The 20000-nt window shown below is 41.6% G+C and overlaps 1 protein-coding gene across 1 annotated transcript in view; it reads left to right on the top strand.

Annotated features, from left to right (window-relative positions):
* Positions 1 to 20000, top strand: part of LOC139560287 (collagen alpha-1(XI) chain-like) — a 229228-nt gene that overhangs the window by 60268 nt on the left and 148960 nt on the right. Inside the window, exons 6-8 of the mRNA XM_071376929.1 lie at positions 13051 to 13152; positions 13857 to 13913; positions 19834 to 20000. The exon at positions 19834 to 20000 is cut by the window's right edge and continues 136 nt beyond it. Coding sequence (XP_071233030.1) covers positions 13051 to 13152; positions 13857 to 13913; positions 19834 to 20000 — 326 coding nt within the window. The remainder of the gene's footprint in view (positions 1 to 13050; positions 13153 to 13856; positions 13914 to 19833) is intronic.

Genomic DNA, 20000 nt, shown 5'->3' with positions numbered 1-20000 from the left:
TCTCTCTCTCTCTCTCTCTCTCTCTCTCTCTCTCTCTCTCTCTCTCTCTCTCTCTCTCTCTCTCTCTCTCTCTCTCTCTCTCTCTCTCTCTCTCTCTCTCTCTCTCTCTCTCTCTGCCTGTGAAATATAAACCTACCACAGCTAGATTAATGCCCAACCCACTACCTGGAAAACGAACCACTGCTGCTAGGGGTTATAGTGCCTCTCTAAATAATCTCTAGTCAACTGGCTAGCCTATCTAAACTGGTCCCAGATCTGTTAGTGCTGTATAGCCAACTGGCTAGCCTATCTAAACTGGTCCCAGGTCTGTTGGTGCTGTATAGCCAACTGGCTAGTCTATCTAAACTGGTCCCAGATCTGTTAGTGCTGTATAGCCAACTGGCTAGCCTATCTAAACTGGTCCCAGGTATGTTGGTGCTGTATAGCCAACTGGCTAGTCTATCTAAACTGGTCCCAGGTCTGTTAGTGCTGTATAGCCAACTGGCTAGCCTATCTAAACTGGTCCCAGGTCTGTTAGTGCTGTATAGCCAACTGGCTAGCCTATCTAAACTGGTCCCAGATATGTTAGTGGTGTATAGCCAACTGGCTAGTCTATCTAAACTGGTCCCAGATATGTTAGTGGTGTATAGCCAACTGGCTAGTCTATCTAAACTGGTCCCAGATATGTTAGTGGTGTATAGCCAACTGGTTAGTCTATCTAAACTGGTCCCAGATATGTTAGTGGTGTATAGCCAACTGGCTAGTCTATCTAAACTGGTCCCAGATATGTTAGTGGTGTATAGCCAGCTGGCTAGTCTATCTAAACTGGTCCCAGATATGTTAGTGGTGTATAGCCAAGGTAAAGAAGGAGTAGAAGATCCTTGTCCTGGAAAACATTGTTTTGACGTTGCCAAGACTAGTCTGAGAATAGGGAGCATTAGGAAAGATGGATAGAGTCTTTGACTGAAGAGAACCATATTGAGATGGATAGAGTCTTTGACTGAAGAGAACCATATTAAAGATGGATAGTCTTTGACTGAAGAGAACCATATTGAGATGGATAGAGTCTTTGACTGAAGAGAACCATATTGAGATGGATAGAGTCTTTGACTGAAGAGAACCATATTGAGATGGATAGAGTCTTTGACTGAAGAGAACCATATTAAAGATGGATAGAGTCTTTGACTGAAGAGAACCATATTGAGATGAATAGAGTCTTTGGCCGTGTCTAGACTGGTCAGTTCGGGCAGCTTTTAGTATTCTGATCATTAAATTCTGAACGCATCATCCGTCTAAACCTAGATTTTAAATGTGTCTACGGTGTCCACAGCGCGTCTGGATTCCCTTTTTCTATATTCAAATGCCAGTATGCATTCTACAAACGGTGGAATATGATAATAACACAACAACTACTGATGGAAGTAGCTAACTTCTGTAGCTAACTACTGTAGCTAACTACTGTAGCTAACTACTGTAGCTAACTTCTGTAGCTAACTACTGTAGCTAACTACTGTAGCTAACTACTGTAGCTAACTTCTGTAGCTAACTACTGTAGCTAACTACTGTAGCTAACTACTGTAGCTAACTTCTGTAGCTAACTACTGTAGCTAACTACTGTAGCTAACTACTGTAGCTAACTTCTGTAGCTAACTACTGTAGCTAACTACTGTAGCTAACTACTGTAGCTAACTTCTGTAGCTAACTTCTGTAGCTAACTACTGTAGCTAACTTCTGTAGCTAACTAGCCCCCACCCCCCATCTTCCCTTGCGTTCTACAAACGGTGGAATATGATAATAACACAACAACTACTCAATAGTTATTACATCATCAACCAAGCAGGTGTTCCAGGTCTGTTTATCAGATGATGGACGGATGGACGGATGGACGGATGGATGGATGGATGGGGATGGACGGATGGACGGATGGAGGGATGGAGGGATGGACGGATGGAGGGATGGACGGATGGAGGGATGGAGGGATGGACGGATGGACGGATGGAGGGATGGAGGGATGGACGGATGGACGGATGGAGGGATGGAGGGATGGACGGATGGACGGATGGAGGGATGGACGGATGGACGGATGGAGGGATGGAGGGATGGAGGGATGGACGGATGGAGGGATGAAGGGATGGAGGGATGGACGGATGGAGGGATGGAGGGATGGAGGGATGGATGGATGGATGGAGTGATGGACGGATGGAGGGATGGAGGGATGGACGGATGGAGGGATGGAGGGATGGATGGATGAAGGGATGGAGGGATGGACAGATGGAGGGATGGAGGGATGGAGGGATGGACGGATGGAGGGATGAAGGGTCAGGGGGTTCAATGTTCATAACATGTCTTTGACCCTGACCTCTACCAGATATACCCTGACCCCTACCTACCCCATAATGCTTTGCAACACACAGACACATGCAAGAGGAGAGCGGCAGGGATGAGAAGAGGGATGGAGTCTTTTATGAGCACGCTTAAATATTTATCTCTTTAAACTTTCTCGCCTGTGGTGGGGAATTCTTCAGGCTTGGCCAGGCTCTCAAACCTCATAAATATACTGCCTCTGTGCTCTATCTCATCCCCCCCTCCTCTCTCTCTCTCTCTCTCTCTCTCTCTCTCTCTCTCTCTCTCTCTCTCTCTCTCTCTCTCTCTCTCTCTCTCTCTCTCTCTCTCTCTCTCTCTGTCAGTCTCTTTCGGTTTCTGTCTGTCTCTCTCTATTATTTTGAAGAGTTCAGCAGTTGAACTTGTATTTATCTGTTTATCAGAACCCTGTCAGTACCCTGTTAACAGAGGTACCGTATCTGGGACTAGAACCCTGTCAGTAGCCTGTTAACAGAGGTACTGTATCTGGGACTAGAACCCTGTCAGTAGCCTGTTAACAGAGGTACAGTATCTGGGACTAGAACCCTGTCAGTAGCCTGTTAACAGAGGTACAGTATCTGGGACTAGAACCCTGTCAGTAGCCTGTTAACAGAGGTACAGTATCTGGGACTAGAACCCTGTCAGTAGCCTGTTAACAGAGGTACAGTATCTGGGACTAGAACCCTGACTTCAACTGTATGTTATTTGAATATACAATTGAAGTCGGAAGTTTACATACACTTAGGTTGGAGTTATTAAAACTCGTTTTTAATCCACTCCACAAATTTCTTGTTAACAAACTATAGTTTTGGCAAGTCGGTTAGGACATCTACTTTGTGCATGACACAAGTCATTTTTCCAACAATTGTTTACAGACAGATTATTTCACTTATAATTCACTGAATCACAATTCCAGTGGGTCAGAAGTTTACATACACTAAGTTGACTGTGCCTTTGAACAGTTTGGAAAATTCCAGAAAAGGATGTCATGGCTTTAGAAGCTTCTGATAGGCTAATTTACATAATTTTAGTAAATTGGAGATGTACCTGTGGATGTATTTCAAGGCCTACCTTCAAACTCAGTGTCTCTTTGCTTGACATCATGAGAAAATCAAAATAAATCAGCCAAGACCTCAGAAAAAGAATTGTAGACCTCCACAAGTCTGGTTCATCCTTTAGAGCAATTTCAAAACGCCTGAAGGTACCACATTCATCTGTACAAACAATAGTACGCAAGTATAAACACCATGGGACCACGCAGCCGTCATACCGCTGTCACGTTCGTCTTCCTCCTCGTCTGAGGAGGAGTAGTTGGAAGGATCGGAGGACCAAAATGCAGGGTGGTATGTGTTCATCATGAATTTAATAAACAGAGAACACTGAACAAACTATACAAAACAATAAACGAACAACAAACGTGAAGCTATATAAGAAATGTGCTGACACAAGCAACTAACATAGACAATCACCCACAACCCACAATGACAAAACAGGCTACCTAAATATGGTTCCCAATCAGAGACAACGACTAACACCTGCCTCTGATTGAGAACCATATCAGGCCAAACACAGAAACAGACAAACTAGACATACAACATAGAATGCCCACTCAGATCACACCCTGACCAAACAAAACATAGAAACATACAAAGCAAACTATGGTCAGGGCGTGACAACCGCTCAGGAAGGAGACGCGTTCTGTCTCCTAGAGATGAATGTACTTTGGTGAGAAAAGTGCAAATCAATCCCAGAACAACAGCAAAGGACCTTGTGAAGATGCTGGAGGAAACAGGTAGAAAAGTATCTATATCCACAGTAAAACGAGTCCTATATCGACAAAACCTGAAAGGCCGCTCAGCAAGGAAGAAGCCACTGCTCCAAAACCGCCATAAAAAAGCCAGACTTCGGTTTGCAACTGCACATGGGGACAAAGATCGTACTTTTTGGAGAAATGTCCTCTAGTCTGATGAAACAAAAATAGAACTGTTTGGCCATAATGACCATCGTTATGTTTGGAGGAAAAAGAGGGAGGCTTGCAGGCCGAAGAACTCCATCCCAACCGTGAATCACAGGGTTGGCAGCATTATGTTGTGGGGGTGCTTTGCTGCAGGAGGGACTGGTGCACTTCAGAAAATAGATGGCATAATGAGGCAGGAAAATTATGCTGATATATTGAAGCAACATCTCAAGACATCAGTCAGGAAGTTAAAGCTTGGTTGCAAATGGGTCTTCCAAATGGACAATGACCCCAAGCATACTTCCAAAGTTGTGGCAAAATGGCTTAAGGACAACAAAGTCAAGGTATTGGAGTAGCCATCGCAAAGCCCTGACCTCAATCCCATAGAGAATTTGTGGGCAGAACTGAAAAAGCGTGTGCGAACAAAGAGGCCTACAGACCTGACTCAGTTACACCAGCTCTGTCAGTAGGAATGGGCCAAAATTCACCCAACTTATTGTGGGAAGCTTGTGGAAGGCTACCCGAAACGTTTGACCCAAGTTAAACTATTTAAAGGCAATGCTACCAAATACTAATTAAGTGTATGTAAACTTCTGACCCACTGGGAATGTGTGTAAAAGCTGAAATAAATCATTCTCTCTACTATTATTCAGACATTTCACATTCTTAAAATAAAGTGGTGATCCTAACTGACCTAAGACAGGGAATTTTTACTAGGATTAAATGTCAGGAACTGTCGAAAACTAAGTTTAAAAGTATTTTGGCTAAGGTGTACGTAAACTTCCGAATTCAACTGTAGATGGGAGGGTTTGAGGGGGAGCAGATAAGTGTACAGATATAAAATATACTCTATATGTATATATATATAAATACTCTGTCCGTAAAATGTACAGTACATACTGTGTATGTCCTCATTTTCCCAGACTATAAAGGAAAATGTATATTGTAATATTATTATCAGGTGCATTTTTTTTCAGCTACAACAAAATGGCTAAATGTGTGTCATGTGTAAATGACAGAAAAACATAAATAAACACATCATTTAGAACATTTCACACATGGATAAAATGGACAATCCAGTCTAAGACCTCAGGTTTATGTTTGTTTTGAATACACACACACACACACACACACACACACACACACACACACACACACACACACACACACACACACACACACACACACACACACAGAGACACTCACATACACACACGCACACACATATACTCACACACACACACACACACACACACACACACACACACACACACACACACACACACACACACACACACACACACACACACACACACACACACACACACACACACACACACACACACACACACACACACATATACTCACACAGACACAGACACAGACACACACACACACACACGTGTTTTACTATCCTTGTGGGGACCAAACAATTGATTCCTATTCAAAATCCTATTTTCCCTAATCCTCATCCTAACCCTAACCTTAACACTTACCTTAATTCCAAAGCCCTAATCCTAAACTTAACCCTAACTTTTAACCCTAAACCTAACCCCTAAGCCTAATTCTAACCTTAAACCTAACCCCTAATCCTAAAATAGCCTTTTTACTTTGTAGGTACAGGCGAAATGTCCACACTTGTCAGAATCTGTCTTGTTTTACTATCCTTGACTTCTGGTCCCCACAAGGATAGTAAAACCAACAATAAAAACACACCCACCCACCCTTGATCTCCACACATTTCATTCCACATGACCTGTAACAGGGTTCATGATTGCAGCGTTGAAGAGGGCAATTAAAACCCAGCATGCATAAAAACAGGATGTTCATTGCTAGCCAATGAAAACTCATTTTGCCTGGGCCGTGTTTTTCAACTGCCAAAGATCGACTCTAGGCCTCTATCAAGCCACTCTGAAAGACCTTTCTAAAATGGATGTGTGTGTGTGTGTGTGTGTGTGTGTGTGTGTGTGTGTGTGTGTGTGTGTGTGTGTGTGTGTGTGTGTGTGTGTGTGTGTGTGTGTGTGTGTGTGTGTGTGTGTGTGTGTGTGTGTGTGTGTGTGTGTGTGTGTGTGTGTTTATGGGTGAACCCTTATGGGCAACCTAAAGATAGCAGGGGGATTTAAGTACAATTCTGAAAGTAGATACAGGGCTTTTACAGTTACAGTAAACAGACTGTAAACACTTTGAGAGACATAAAACATAACGTCTGATTCCCACAGGGCACAAGTGGCTCTGGTCTAAAGTAGTGCACTATGTAGGGAATAGGGTGCCATAGGGCCCTGGTCTAAAAAAAGTGCACTATGTAGGGAATAGGGTGCCATAGGGCTCTGGTCTAAAGTAGTGCACTACGTAGTGAATAGCGTGCCATAGGGCTCTGGTCAAAAGTAGTGCACTACGTAGTGAATAGTGTGCCATAGGGCTCTGGTCTAAAGTAGTGCACTACGTAGTGAATAGTGTGCCATAGGGCCCTGGTCTAAAGTAGTGCACTATATAGGGAATAGGGTACCATAGGGCTCTGGTCTAAAGTAGTGCACTATATAGGGAATAGGGTTCCATTTGGGACACATCAAAAGAGTGGTTGGACTTATCAACTCATTCATTCATTACTAGCTTCTGAGAAATAAGAAGGAATATTAAGAACACAAAAAGGAAGTAAGTAACATATTATATACAGGGTTAATACCAATACCATACTATATACAGGGTTAATACCATACTATATACAGGGTTAATACCATACTATATACAGGGTTAATACCAATACCATACTATATACAGGGTTAATACCATACTATATACAGGGTTAATACCATACTATATACAGGGTTAATACCAATACCATACTATATACAGGGTTAATACCATACTATATACAGGGTTAATACCATACTATATACAGGGTTAATACCATACTATATACAGGGTTAATACCATACTATATACAGGGTTAATACCATACTATATACAGGGTTAATACCATACTATATACAGGGTTAATACCATACTATATACAGGGTCAGTTAATACCATACTATATACAGGGTCAGTTAATACCATACTATATACAGGGTCAGTTAATACCATATTATATACAGGGTCAGGTTAATACCACACTATATACAGGGTCAGTTAATACCATACTATATACAGGGTCAGTTTAATACCATACTATATACAGGGTCAGTTAATACCATACTATATACAGGGTCAGTTAGTACCACACTATATACAGGGTCAGTTAATACCATACTATATACAGGGTCAGTTAGTACCACACTATATACAGGGTCAGTTAATACCATACTATATACAGGGTCAGTACCAATACCATACTATATACAGGGTCAGTTAATACCATACTATATACAGGGTCAGTTAATACCATCCTATATACAAGGTCAGTTAATACCTTACTATATACAGGGTCAGTTAATACCATACTATATACAGGGTCAGTTAATACCATACTATATACAGGGTCAGTTAATACCATACTATATACAGGGTCAGTTAATACCATACTATATACAGGGTCAGTTTAATACCACACCATATACAGGGTCAGTTTAATACCATACTATATACAGGGTCAGTTAATACCATACTATATACAGGGTCAGTTTAATACCATACTATATACAGGGTCAGTTAATACCATACTATATACAGGGTCAGTTAATACCATACTATATACAGGGTCAGTTTAATACCATACTATATACAGGGTCAGTTAATACCATACTATATACAGGGTCAGTTTAATACCATACTATATACAGGGTCAGTTAATACCACACTATATACAGGTCCAGTTTAATACCATATTATATACAGGGTTAATACCAATACCATATTATATACAGGGTTAATACCAATACCATACTATATACAGGGTCAGTACCAATACCATACTATATACAGGGTCAGTACCAATACCATACTATATACAGGGTCAGTTAATACCATACTATATACAGGGTTAATACCATACTATATACAGGGTCAGTTAATACCATACTATATACAGGGTCAGTTAATACCACACTATATACAGGGTCAGTTAATACCATACTATATACAGGGTCAGTTAATACCACACTATATACAGGGTCAGTTAATACCATACTATATACAGGGTCAGTTAATACCATACTATATACAGGGTCAGTTAATACCATACTATATACAGGGTCAGTACCAATACCATACTATATACAGGGTCAGTTAATACCACACTATATACAGGGTCTGTTAATACCATACTATATACAGGGTTAGTTAATACCATACTATATACAGGGTTAGTTAATACCATACTATATACAGGGTCAGTTAATACCATACTATATACAGGGTCAGTTAATACCACACTATATACAGGGTCTGTTAATACCATACTATATACAGGGTTAGTTAATACCATACTATATACAGGGTTAGTTAATACCATACTATATACAAGGTCAGTTAATACCATACTATATACAGGGTCAGTTAATACCATACTATATACAGGGTCAGGTTAATACCATACTATATACAGGGTCAGTTAATACCATACTATATACAGGGTCAGTTAATACCATACTATATACAGGGTCAGGTTAATACCATACTATATACAGGGTCAGTTAATACCACACTATATACAGGGTTAGTACCATATTAACAATGTACAGGGATACTGGAGTGATGGAGGTAGATATGTACAGGGGGAAGGTGACTATATACAGGGTCAGTACCAATACCATATTTACAATGTGCAGGGATAATGGAGTGATGGAGGTAGATATGTATAGGGGTAAGGTGACTTTATACAGGGTCAGTACCATATTAACAATGTTCAGGGATACTGGAGTGATGGAGGTAGATATGTATAGGGGTAAGGTGACTATATACAGGGTCAGAACTATATTAACAATGTACAGGGATACTGGAGTGATGGAGGTAGATATGTATAGGGGAAGGTGACTATATACAGGGTCAGTACCATGTTAACAATGTGCAGGGATACCTGAGTGATGGAGGCAGATATGTATAGGTGTAAGGTGACTATATACAGGGTCAGTACCATATTAACAATGTACAGGGATACTGGAGTGATGGAGGTAGACATGTATAGGGGGAAGGTGACTATATACAGGGTCAGTGCCATATTAACAATGTGCAGGGATACTGGAGCATGTTTGTGTTAAACGTGGTGCACCGGTACCGCCTGCCGTGCGGAAGCAGAGAGAATAGTCTATGACTTGGGTGGTTGGAGTCTTTATCGATTTATCGGGCCTTCCTTCCACACCGCCTGGTATAGATGTCCTGGATGGCAGGGAGATCGGCCCCAGTGATGTACTGGGCTGTCCGCATCACTTTCTGTAGTGCCATGGGATCGAGGGTGGTGTTATTGCCATACTAGGCAGTGATGCAGCCAGTCAAAAATGCTCTCAATGGTACAGCTGTAGAACTTTTGGAGGATTTGAGGGTCCATGCCAAACTTTTTCAACCTCCTGAGGGGCAAGAGGCGCTGTCGTGCCTTCTTCATGACTGTGCGCGTGTGTTTGGACCATTTGAAGTCTTAGTGAGTTGGACACAGAGGAATTTGAAGCTCTCAACCTGCTCCACTGCAACCCTGTCGATGTGGATGGGGCGACTCGCCCCCCTCGTTTCCTGTAGTCCACAATCATCTCCTTGGTCTTACTTACGTTGAGGGAGAGGTTGTTTCTCTGGCACCACACTGCCAGGTCACTGACCTCCCTGTAGGCTGACTCAGCCTGTCGTGTCGTCAGCAAACTTGATGATGGTGTTGGAGTCGTGCGTGGAATAGGGAGTACAGCGAAGGGCCTAAGTACACACGCCTGTGGAGCTCCTGTGTTGAGGCAGAGGTAATATTGCCTACCCTGGGGTCGGTAATACACCACCTGGGGTCGGCCCGTCGGGAAGTCCAGGCAGTTGCAAAGGGAGGAGTTCAGAGTCCTAAGCCTGGAGATGACTTTGGAGGGGTCTATGGTGTTGAACTCTGAGCTGTAGTCAATGAACAGCATTCTCACGTAGGTATTCCTTTTATCTAGATGGGTGAAGGCAGTGTGGAGAGCAATTGAGATTGCGTCATCTATGGATCTGTTGGGGCGGTATGCAAATTGGGGTGGGTCTAGGTTGTCTGGAATGGTGGGGTTAATGTGTGCTATAACCAGCCTCTCAAAGCACTTCATGATTACAGATGCAAGGGCTACAGGGCCGTAATCATTGTGGCATGAAGCCTTAAAGTTCTTGGGAACAGGAATGATGGTGGTCATCTTAAAACATGTTGGGATTACAGACTGGGACAAGGAGAGGTTGAAAATTACTGTGAATATGCCTGCTGTTCTGCGCATGCTCTGAGAACACGCCATGGAATACCGTCCAACGGCCTTGTGGGTGTTGACCTGATTAAAGGCCTTTCTCACGTCGGGCCTCGGAGAGTGAGATCACCCAATCCTCTCGGTCGGTGACGGCCCTCACAGCCAGCACGATATTGTTGTTGTCAAAGCTTGCATTAAATGCATTGAGTTCGTCTGGTAGAGAGACGACGATGCGTTGGGCAGATCACGGTTGAGTCTTCCTTTGTAATCCGTAATGGACTGTAGCCCCTGCCACATGCAGCGGGCGTCGGAGCCTGAGTTATATGATTCCACCTTAATTCTATATTGTCCTTTTGTTCGTTTGATGACTCTGCAGAGGTCATAGCGGGACTTGTACTTATTACTGTCCTCGGCCGTAGCCTCAGGGTTGTCTGCAATAGCTCTGTCCTTTAGTTTAGCTCCAACCTCGGTGTAAATCCAGGGCTTTTAATTAGGGAATCAGCAAACAATCACTTTGGGGACAACTTCGCCAATGGATTTTCTAATGAAGCCGGTAACAGAGGTGGTTAGCTCGTCAATGTTATCGCCCGAGTCTCGAAACATATTCCAATCAGCGCTAGCAAAGCAGTCCCTCTGTTTCTGGTGACCGTTTCTCAACGGAGCGAATCCCTGGTACTTCCTGTTTGAGTTTCTGCTTGTAAACATGAAGCAAGTATACGGAGTCACGATCTGATTTGCGAAATGGCGGACAAGGGAGGGCCATTATGTATGCTTGCTTGTGGGTAGAATAGCAGAGGCATTGCAGACGTGTTGATGGAAGTTGGGCATCACGTGTCTTTAGTGACGCAGAATTAAAATCACAGGCAACCAGAAAAGGAGCCGCTAGATGTAGCTTTTCTTGCTTGTTTATAACCTTGTACATTTCGTTAAGTGCCAGCTTGTTATTTTCCTTGTCCTGAGTTGGAATGTATACAACAGTCACGATAACAGCTGAAAACTCACTCGGGACGTAGAAAAGTGGGTATTTGACGACCAGGTATTCCAAGACAGATGAACAGTGGGTCAAAACTTCCACCACGCTGAAGTTAACACACCAGTTGGTGTTGATGTAGAGGCAAACGCTTACCTCATTCGATTTCCCCGACACACTTGTCCTGTCCGCCCGGTGAATGGACAATTCATTGAGTAGGATAGCCGTGGGGAGTATCTTAACCTGAAGCATGGCTCTCGGACTTCTTGCTTGTTTATATCCTTTTTTATATATTTTTTTTTAATTTCACCTTTATTTAACCAGGTAGGCCAGTTGAAAACAAGTTCTCATTTACAACTGCGACCTGGACAAGATAAAGCAAAGCAGTGCGACAAAAAACAAGACAGAGTTACACATAGGATAAACAAAAGTACAGTCAATAACACAATAGAAAAATCTATATACAGTGTGTGCAAATGGAGTAAAGAGGTAAGGCGATAAATAGGCCATAGTACCAAAGTAATTACAATTTAGCAAATTAACACTGGAGTGATAGATGTGCAGATGATGATGTGCAAGTAGAGATACTGGTTTGCAAAACAGTGTGCACCGGGGCCTCCCACTCCTCTTTCTATTCTGGTTAGGGCCAGTTTGCGCTGTTCTGTGAAGGGAGTAGTACACAGGTTCTTGGCAATTTCTCGCATGGAATAGCCTTCATTTCTCAGAACAAGAATAGACTGACGAGTTTCAGAAGAAAGGTCTTTGTTCCTGGCCATTTTGAGCCTGTAATCGAACCCACAAATGCTGGTGCTCCAGATACTCAACTAGTCTAAAGAAGGCCAGTTTTATTGCTTCTTTAATCAGAACAACAGTTTTTCAGCTGTGCTAACATAATTGCAAAAGGGTTTTCTATTGATCAATTAGCCTTTTAAAATGATAAACTTTGATTAGCTAACACAACGTGCCATTGGAACACAGGAGTGATGGTTGCTGATAATGGGCCTCTGTACGCCTATGTAGATATTCCATCATTTAAATCTGCCGTTTCCAGTTACAATAGTCATTTACAACATTAACAACAATGTCTACACTGTATTTCTGATCAATTTATGTTATTTTAATGGACAAAAACAATTTTTAAGTGACCCCAAAATGTTGAACGGTAGTGTATATATACTTAAGGATGCTTAAAACGTTGTCCGTGAGTAATGTGATTATTTTACAACACTTCAGTACCATATTTTTGATTTGAGTTTAAAGAGAGCATGGGAACAGTTTGAACAACAATACGCCCAGATTTCTCCTTCAACAGCTCTCATCTCAGGCATAGCCATGTAAATATGAAGGATATGATTTATCATATTTTCCTTTTTTTTTATGTTTGAAAAAGAGACAATACCCTATTTACATGTGTGTACTGACTGGTTGCCTGTCCCTCCTCTCCCGTCCAGTACAATTCGTACGACCTAGAGTACAGTGAGGTCTATGACTACAGTGAAGGAGAAGGAGCCACTGAAACTGCCCCAACCGAAGGAGGCAAACCTGCACCTGAGGTAAAACACACCTGTGGATTCACACACACACACACACAGACACACACACACACACACACGCACACGCACACACACACACAGACACGCACACACACACACACACACACACACACACACACACACACACACACACACACACACACACACACACACACACACACACACACACACACACACACACACACACACACACACACACACACACACACACACACACACACACACACACACACACACACACACACACACACACACACACACACACACACCAAATGGATAATGACTCCGTTCTATGAAGATGAGTTATACCTGTCTAATATCTAACATAGCTATAGATATAAGTATACCTATACTATCTAATCGATTGTTACTACCGTGTTCTAAAATGGTCATAACAATAGATACAATTTAAATCAAATGTATTTATAAAGCCCTTCTTACATCAGCTGATGTCACAAAGTGCTGTACAGAAACCCAGCCTAAAACCCCCAAAACAGAAAGCAATGCAGGTGTAGAAGCACAGTGGCTAGGGAAAAACTCTTGGGAAATGTGGATGTTGATTTCGATGTTGCTGTCACATCATGGTGCTGACGTGGCTCAACGTTGTAGTGTGGATTAACAGCATCATTTCCAAGCATTTAAAAAAAAACTTTTTCTTTCTTCTCTTTTTGTTTTTGCTCTCTGTGTGTGTTGTCGTGCGATAGGCTGTGGATGGAGCTCAACCCGCTGAGAACCCTACAGACTCAACCGTTTCAATCCTGGTACGTTGGCATGCTTCTCATTTGTCTACGGCGACGACACGTTATCGCTAAAGTAGTACTCTGTGTTGTCTCATATTACTAAAACTACTGAGTTTAACAGAGCGTGTGTCCAAAATAATACCCTATTCCCATAAATAGTGCACTACTTTTGACCAGAGCCTGCAGTAGACTATTTGGCGCTTGTCAAAAGTAGTGCACTATATAGGGAATAGGGTTTCATTAGGGATGTATATTAGGGTAAAGTAGTGCACTATATAGGGAATAGGGTATCATTAGGGATGTATATTAGGGTAAAGTAGTGCACTATGTAGGGAATAGGGTCCTAATTGGTATGTATATTAGGGTAAAGTAGTGCACTATGTAGGGAATAGGGTAGCATTAGGGATGTATATTAGGGTAAAGTAGTGCACTATGTAGGGAATAGGGTCCTAATTGGTATGTATATTAGGGTAAAGTAGTGCACTATGTAGAGAATAGGGTTTCATTAGGGATGTATATTAGGGTAAAGTAGTGCACTATGTAGGGAATAGGGTTTCATTAGGGATGTATATTAGGGTAAAGTAGTGCACTATATAGGGAATAGGGTTTCATTAGGGATGTATATTAGGGTAAAGTAGTGCACTATGTAGGGAATAGGGTTTCATTAGGGATGTATATTAGGGTAAAGTAGTGCACTATATAGGGAATAGGGTTTCATTAGGGATGTATATTAGGGTAAAGTAGTGCACTATGTAGGGAATAGGGTTTCATTAGGGATGTATATTAGGGTAAAGTAGTGCACTATATAGGGAATAGGGTAGCGTTTAAGACACAGACCACAGCTTCATCTGAATGAGGAAAGATGACATCAAAGAAAGCGTGTGATGTGGAACGACAAAGATGGACCAATTTAAAGCACGTTGGATTATTGCAACAGCTGAGCCACCAGACAGAGGGACATCAAACGTGTTATATGGTGGTTTGATGTATGTGGCAAATGGAATGCCCGGAATCGCCTGCCAATATGATGCGTGATACGGCTACCTCATGTTATATTACGGTGAGAACGTTTCCCATTCAGTCCAATTTGGATACAATCAAATGGCTAGTGAATAATGAGGCAGACTGTATTGTATTCTCAAAGAGATTGCTTAAGAATTTAGACTTTCTACAAGCAGCTCGGGGAAAGACAAAGCAGGTTGTCTTTATGTGGAAATCCCCCTTTTTTTTGGACTCTTGATTCTAAGCTCACCATCCAACGAGTCACCATCCAATTAACAAACGACAAAGCCCTCAGTTTGCAATCTCCAAAGTTAGATTACTAGATATTACAAAGATCAAAGAAGAAACAGTCTTGGATGGTCTTCTTAATCTCTACTATCTTCCTTGGAGTCATCCGAACCCTGTGTGGCTTTTAGGGTGTATCCCAAATGATACCCTAATAATTATTGGGCTCTGGTCAAAAGTAGTGCACTTTGTAGGGAATAAGAGTGCCACATGTTTCTACAGTCCCCTTTTGATATCCATCAGAAACAACTCTTCAATCTGATCTTGATAAAAAACTGAACTAGTAAAACTCTGCCAGCTAATGAATTGCGACCAACGGGGTTCATATAAACTGAACTAGTAAAACTCTGCCAGCTAATGAATTGCGACCAACGGGGCCGCATCCCATGTCCTCTTTTTTGTCTCCAGTTTCCTGTAGTTTGCCCAACTTATTTTGAGCTAAATCATCACATAAACTCAGGCATTAATGATAGACATCCTGGGGTAAAGTCATTAATGAGAGACATCCTGGGGTAAAGTCATTAATGAGAGACATCCTGGGGTAAAGTCATTAATGAGAGACATCCTGGGGTAAAGTTATTAATGAGAGACATCCTGGGGTAAAGTTATTAATGAGAGACATCCTGGGGTAAAGTCATTAATGAGAGACATCCTGGGGTAAAGTCATTAATGAGAGACATCCTGGGGTAAAGTTATTAATGAGAGACATCCTGGGGTAAAGTTATTAATGAGAGACATCCTGGGGTAAAGTTATTAATGAGAGACATCCTGGGGTATTGTCAAAACAATATGTATGCAATGCCACCAATGCATGCCAGATGTCAGCATTACATTATGTTACCGTTAGGGGTAACAGCACAACACAACCCAGGACACGACTTTAATTAAAAGAGACAAGTTTGAGGACGACGAGAGACAAACGATGGTGTTTTCAGAGACAAAACATGTCCCTGTTTTATAGACCTGTGACTATGGAAATGGCAGAATGATGTAGATAGCAACAGAAACGGGACCTTCATAACACGTGAGAGACGTTCTTACTGCTCCTTACTCAACAACTCATAATTCTTGTTGTTTAATCTGGAATGATGATCTGAACACAGATCCGTTTTCTGTGAATCAGATTCAGGCTACACCTCGACTAAAAAAAAACAGTTTGATGGAGAATCTCCATTGAAAGTTGTTTGTTTTTTTAGTCCAGGAAGAACAATCTCAATCTATCTCTGTGAAACCCTTCGTTTTAATCTCTTATAACCCTTGGTCATGTTTATGAGTAAGATTCGTATGTCTTGTCAGTATGCTTCTTGTGGGAATGTTCTGTGCAACGTTTTTGAATATCACAATAATATTCTTGCAACATTAAGGGAACATAATTTAAACGTTGTATGAATGGTACCCAAAACACTAAGGAACCTAATTTAAACGTTGTATGAATGGTACCCAAAACTCTAGGGAACCTAATTTAAACGTTGTATGAATGGTACCCAAAACACTAAGGAACCTAATTTAAACGTTGTATGAATGGTACCCAAAACACTAGGGAACCTAATTTAAACGTTGTATGAATGGTACCCAAAACACTAAGGAACCTAATTTAAACGTTGTATGAATGGTACCCAAAACACTAAGGAACCTAATTTAAACGTTGTATGAATGGTACCCAAAACACTAAGGAACCTAATTTAAACGTTGTATGAATGGTACCCAAAACACTAAGGAACCTAATTTAAACGTTGTATGAATGGTACCCAAAACACTAGGGAACCTAATTTAAACGTTGTATGAATGGTACCCAAAACACTAGGGAACCTAATTTAAACGTTGTATGAATGGTACCCAAAACTCTAGGGAACCTAATTTAAACGTTGTATGAATGGTACCCAAAACACTAGGGAACCTAATTTAAACGTTGTATGAATGGTACCCAAAACACTAAGTGTCCAGTTGTGCTGACATTCAGATAATGTTTGTATCAGGGTGCATAAAACATTGATTTGATGTTGCAGGAATGTTGATTTACTGAATTATTTAAATGTTCCCAGAACATTTCATTAGGTTGTGAGAACAGTGTGAATACATTACAAGAGATACAGGACGACGTTCATAGGGATATTTGTTTTAGGTTTAACATAATATTCCATTGATGTTCATGCAATATACATTTTACCTTGTCTTGGAGGTCCTCAGAACATTTTGAAAATGTTACATTGAATTGTTATCTAATATTATCATAACATTTATAAGCATGTAAATGTGTAGCTCCTTAAAGCAGATTGGAATACATCGCCTGTTATGTTTCTCTCCAGATTTAATGGCAATTCACATTTGAGGACAAGAGGATATAGACAGGTGATATACAGTATTCAGAACCCTTGACTTTTCCCACATTTCGTTATGTTACAGCCTTGTTCTAAAAGGGATTTAAAAAATAAATAATGACCTCAGCAATCTACACACAATACCCCATAATGACATCACAATACCCCATAATGACATCACAATACTCCATCATGACATCACAATACCCCATGATGACAATACAATACCCCATCATGACATCACAATACCCCATCATGACAAAGCAAAAGTTTTTTAGCCATTTTTGCAAATGTATTTAAAAACAAAAACAGAAACACCTTATTTACATAAGTATTCAGACCCTTTGCTATAAGGCTCATAATTGAGTGCAGGTGCTGTTTCCTGTTTCCTTCCATTGATCATCCTTGAGATGTTTCTACAACTTGATTGGAGTCCACCTGTGGCAAAATCAATTGATTGGACATGATTTGGAAATGCACACCTGTCTATATAAGGTCCCACAGGTGACAATAAATGTCAGATCAAAAACCAAGCCATGAGGTCGAAGGAATTGTCTGTAGAGCTCCAAGACAGGATTGTGTCGAAGCACAGATCTGGGGCAGGGTACCAAAAAATGTCTGCAGCATTGAAGGTCCCCAAGAACACAGTGGCCTCCATCATTCTTAAATGGAAGAAGCTTGGAGCCACCAAGACTCTTCCTAGAGCTGGCCACCTGGCCAAACTGAGCAATCGGGGGAGAAGAGCCTTGGTCAGGAAGGTGACCAAGAACCTGATGGTCACTCTGTCAGAGCTCTATAGTTCCTCTGTGGAGATGAGAGAACCACCCAGAAGGACAACCATCTCTGCAGCACTCCACCAATCAAGCCTTTATGGTAGTGGCCAGACGCAAGCCACTCCTCAGTAAAAAAAAGGTACATGACAGCCCTCTTGGAGTTTGCCAAAAGTCACCTAAAGACTCTCAGACCATGAGAAACAAGATTCTCTGGTCTGACGAAACCAATATTGAACTCTTTGACCTGAATGCCAAGCGTCAAGTCTGGAGGAAACCTGGCACCATCCCTACAGTGAAGCATGGTAGTGGCTGTCAGAGCTCTATAGCATCATGCTGTGGGATGTTTTTCAGTGGCAGGGACTGGAAAACCAGTCAGGACAGAGCAAAGTACAGAGAGATCCTTGATGAAAACCTGCTCCAGAGAGAGCAAGGCTCAGGACCTCAAACTGGAGCGACGGCTCACCTTCAACAGGACAACGACCCAAAGCACACAGCCAAGACACCGCAGGAGTGGCTTTGGGACAAGTCTCTGAATGTCCTTGAGTGACCCAGCCAGAGCCCAGACTTGAACCCGATCTGGAGAGACCTGAAAACAGCTGTGCTCTCCCATCCAACCTGACAGAGCCTGAGAGGATCTGCAGAGAAGAATGGGAGAAACTCCCCAAATACAGGTGTGCCAAACTTGTTACGTCATACCCAAGAAGACTCGAGGTTAAAAGCGCTGCCAAAGGTTCTTCAACAAAGTACTGAGTAAAGGGTCTGAATACTCATGTAAATGTGATGTTTCCGTTTTTGTATTTTTTATAAATTAGCTTACATTTCAAAAAACATGTCTTTGCTTTATCATTATAGGTTATTGTGTGTAGATTGATGAGGGGGGAAAAAAACGATTTAATCAATTTTAGAATAAGGCTGTAACCTAACAAAATGTGGAACGAATTCAAGGGGTTTGAATACTTTCCCGAAGGCACATGGCATTTTAATTTAATTAATCTGGACAGCAGTAAATCATACAAACACAGAAATATTTTTTTTTTTACACTTTTGATATAAACAATCTGAGCATGTAGGGTTTGACCATGCATTGTTTGGTTTCCAATCCAGGTCTTTTATCCTCTGCGCCACCAGGGAAACTTTCTTTCAACATATTTTTGTTCAGTACATAACCATGGCAGTATTATTATATTTATTATATACTTTTATCCTTCTTAGACATAACTAACCCAGGGAAATACTGGTACCTGAGTTATTCACCATCACTTTACCCTCTTTTATATGCTGCCTACTTCTGGGGCCCATATTTACAAGTTAGCCAATACTTTTGAGTGCTGATCTAGGATCACTTTTACTTTTCAGATGATGGAATAATAAGACAGGTGGTTTAGGTCACCTGACCTACTGACACGGAGCATCTGTATCAAACCAATCATGAAACAAATGTTTTTTAATTAGAAACATTAACCAATAGGTGAACTATTCCTCTCTCTAACCCCTCAACCCTGCGTGTTCCCTCCCACTTCCCCCCCCCCCCCCCCCCGCCTCTTCCTCACATCGACCAATCAGAACTACGACGAGGACATAGTCGACGATTACGTCACCGGCGTGGAGCAGGTCGACGCCGACCCTACGGCTGCCGCAGAAATCGGCTCTGATACCAAAGGTCCCGACCCCGGCGCAGAATCGTACGATTTTAAGGAGTACGATCTGAAGGAGTACGGTGATATTAAAGA

This window comes from Salvelinus alpinus, chromosome 30, assembly GCF_045679555.1.
Source record: "Salvelinus alpinus chromosome 30, SLU_Salpinus.1, whole genome shotgun sequence".
Taxonomy (NCBI): Eukaryota; Metazoa; Chordata; class Actinopteri; order Salmoniformes; family Salmonidae; genus Salvelinus; species Salvelinus alpinus.
The sequence above is the reverse complement of the archived record's forward strand: the minus strand, read 5'-3'. Positions and strand labels throughout refer to the sequence as shown.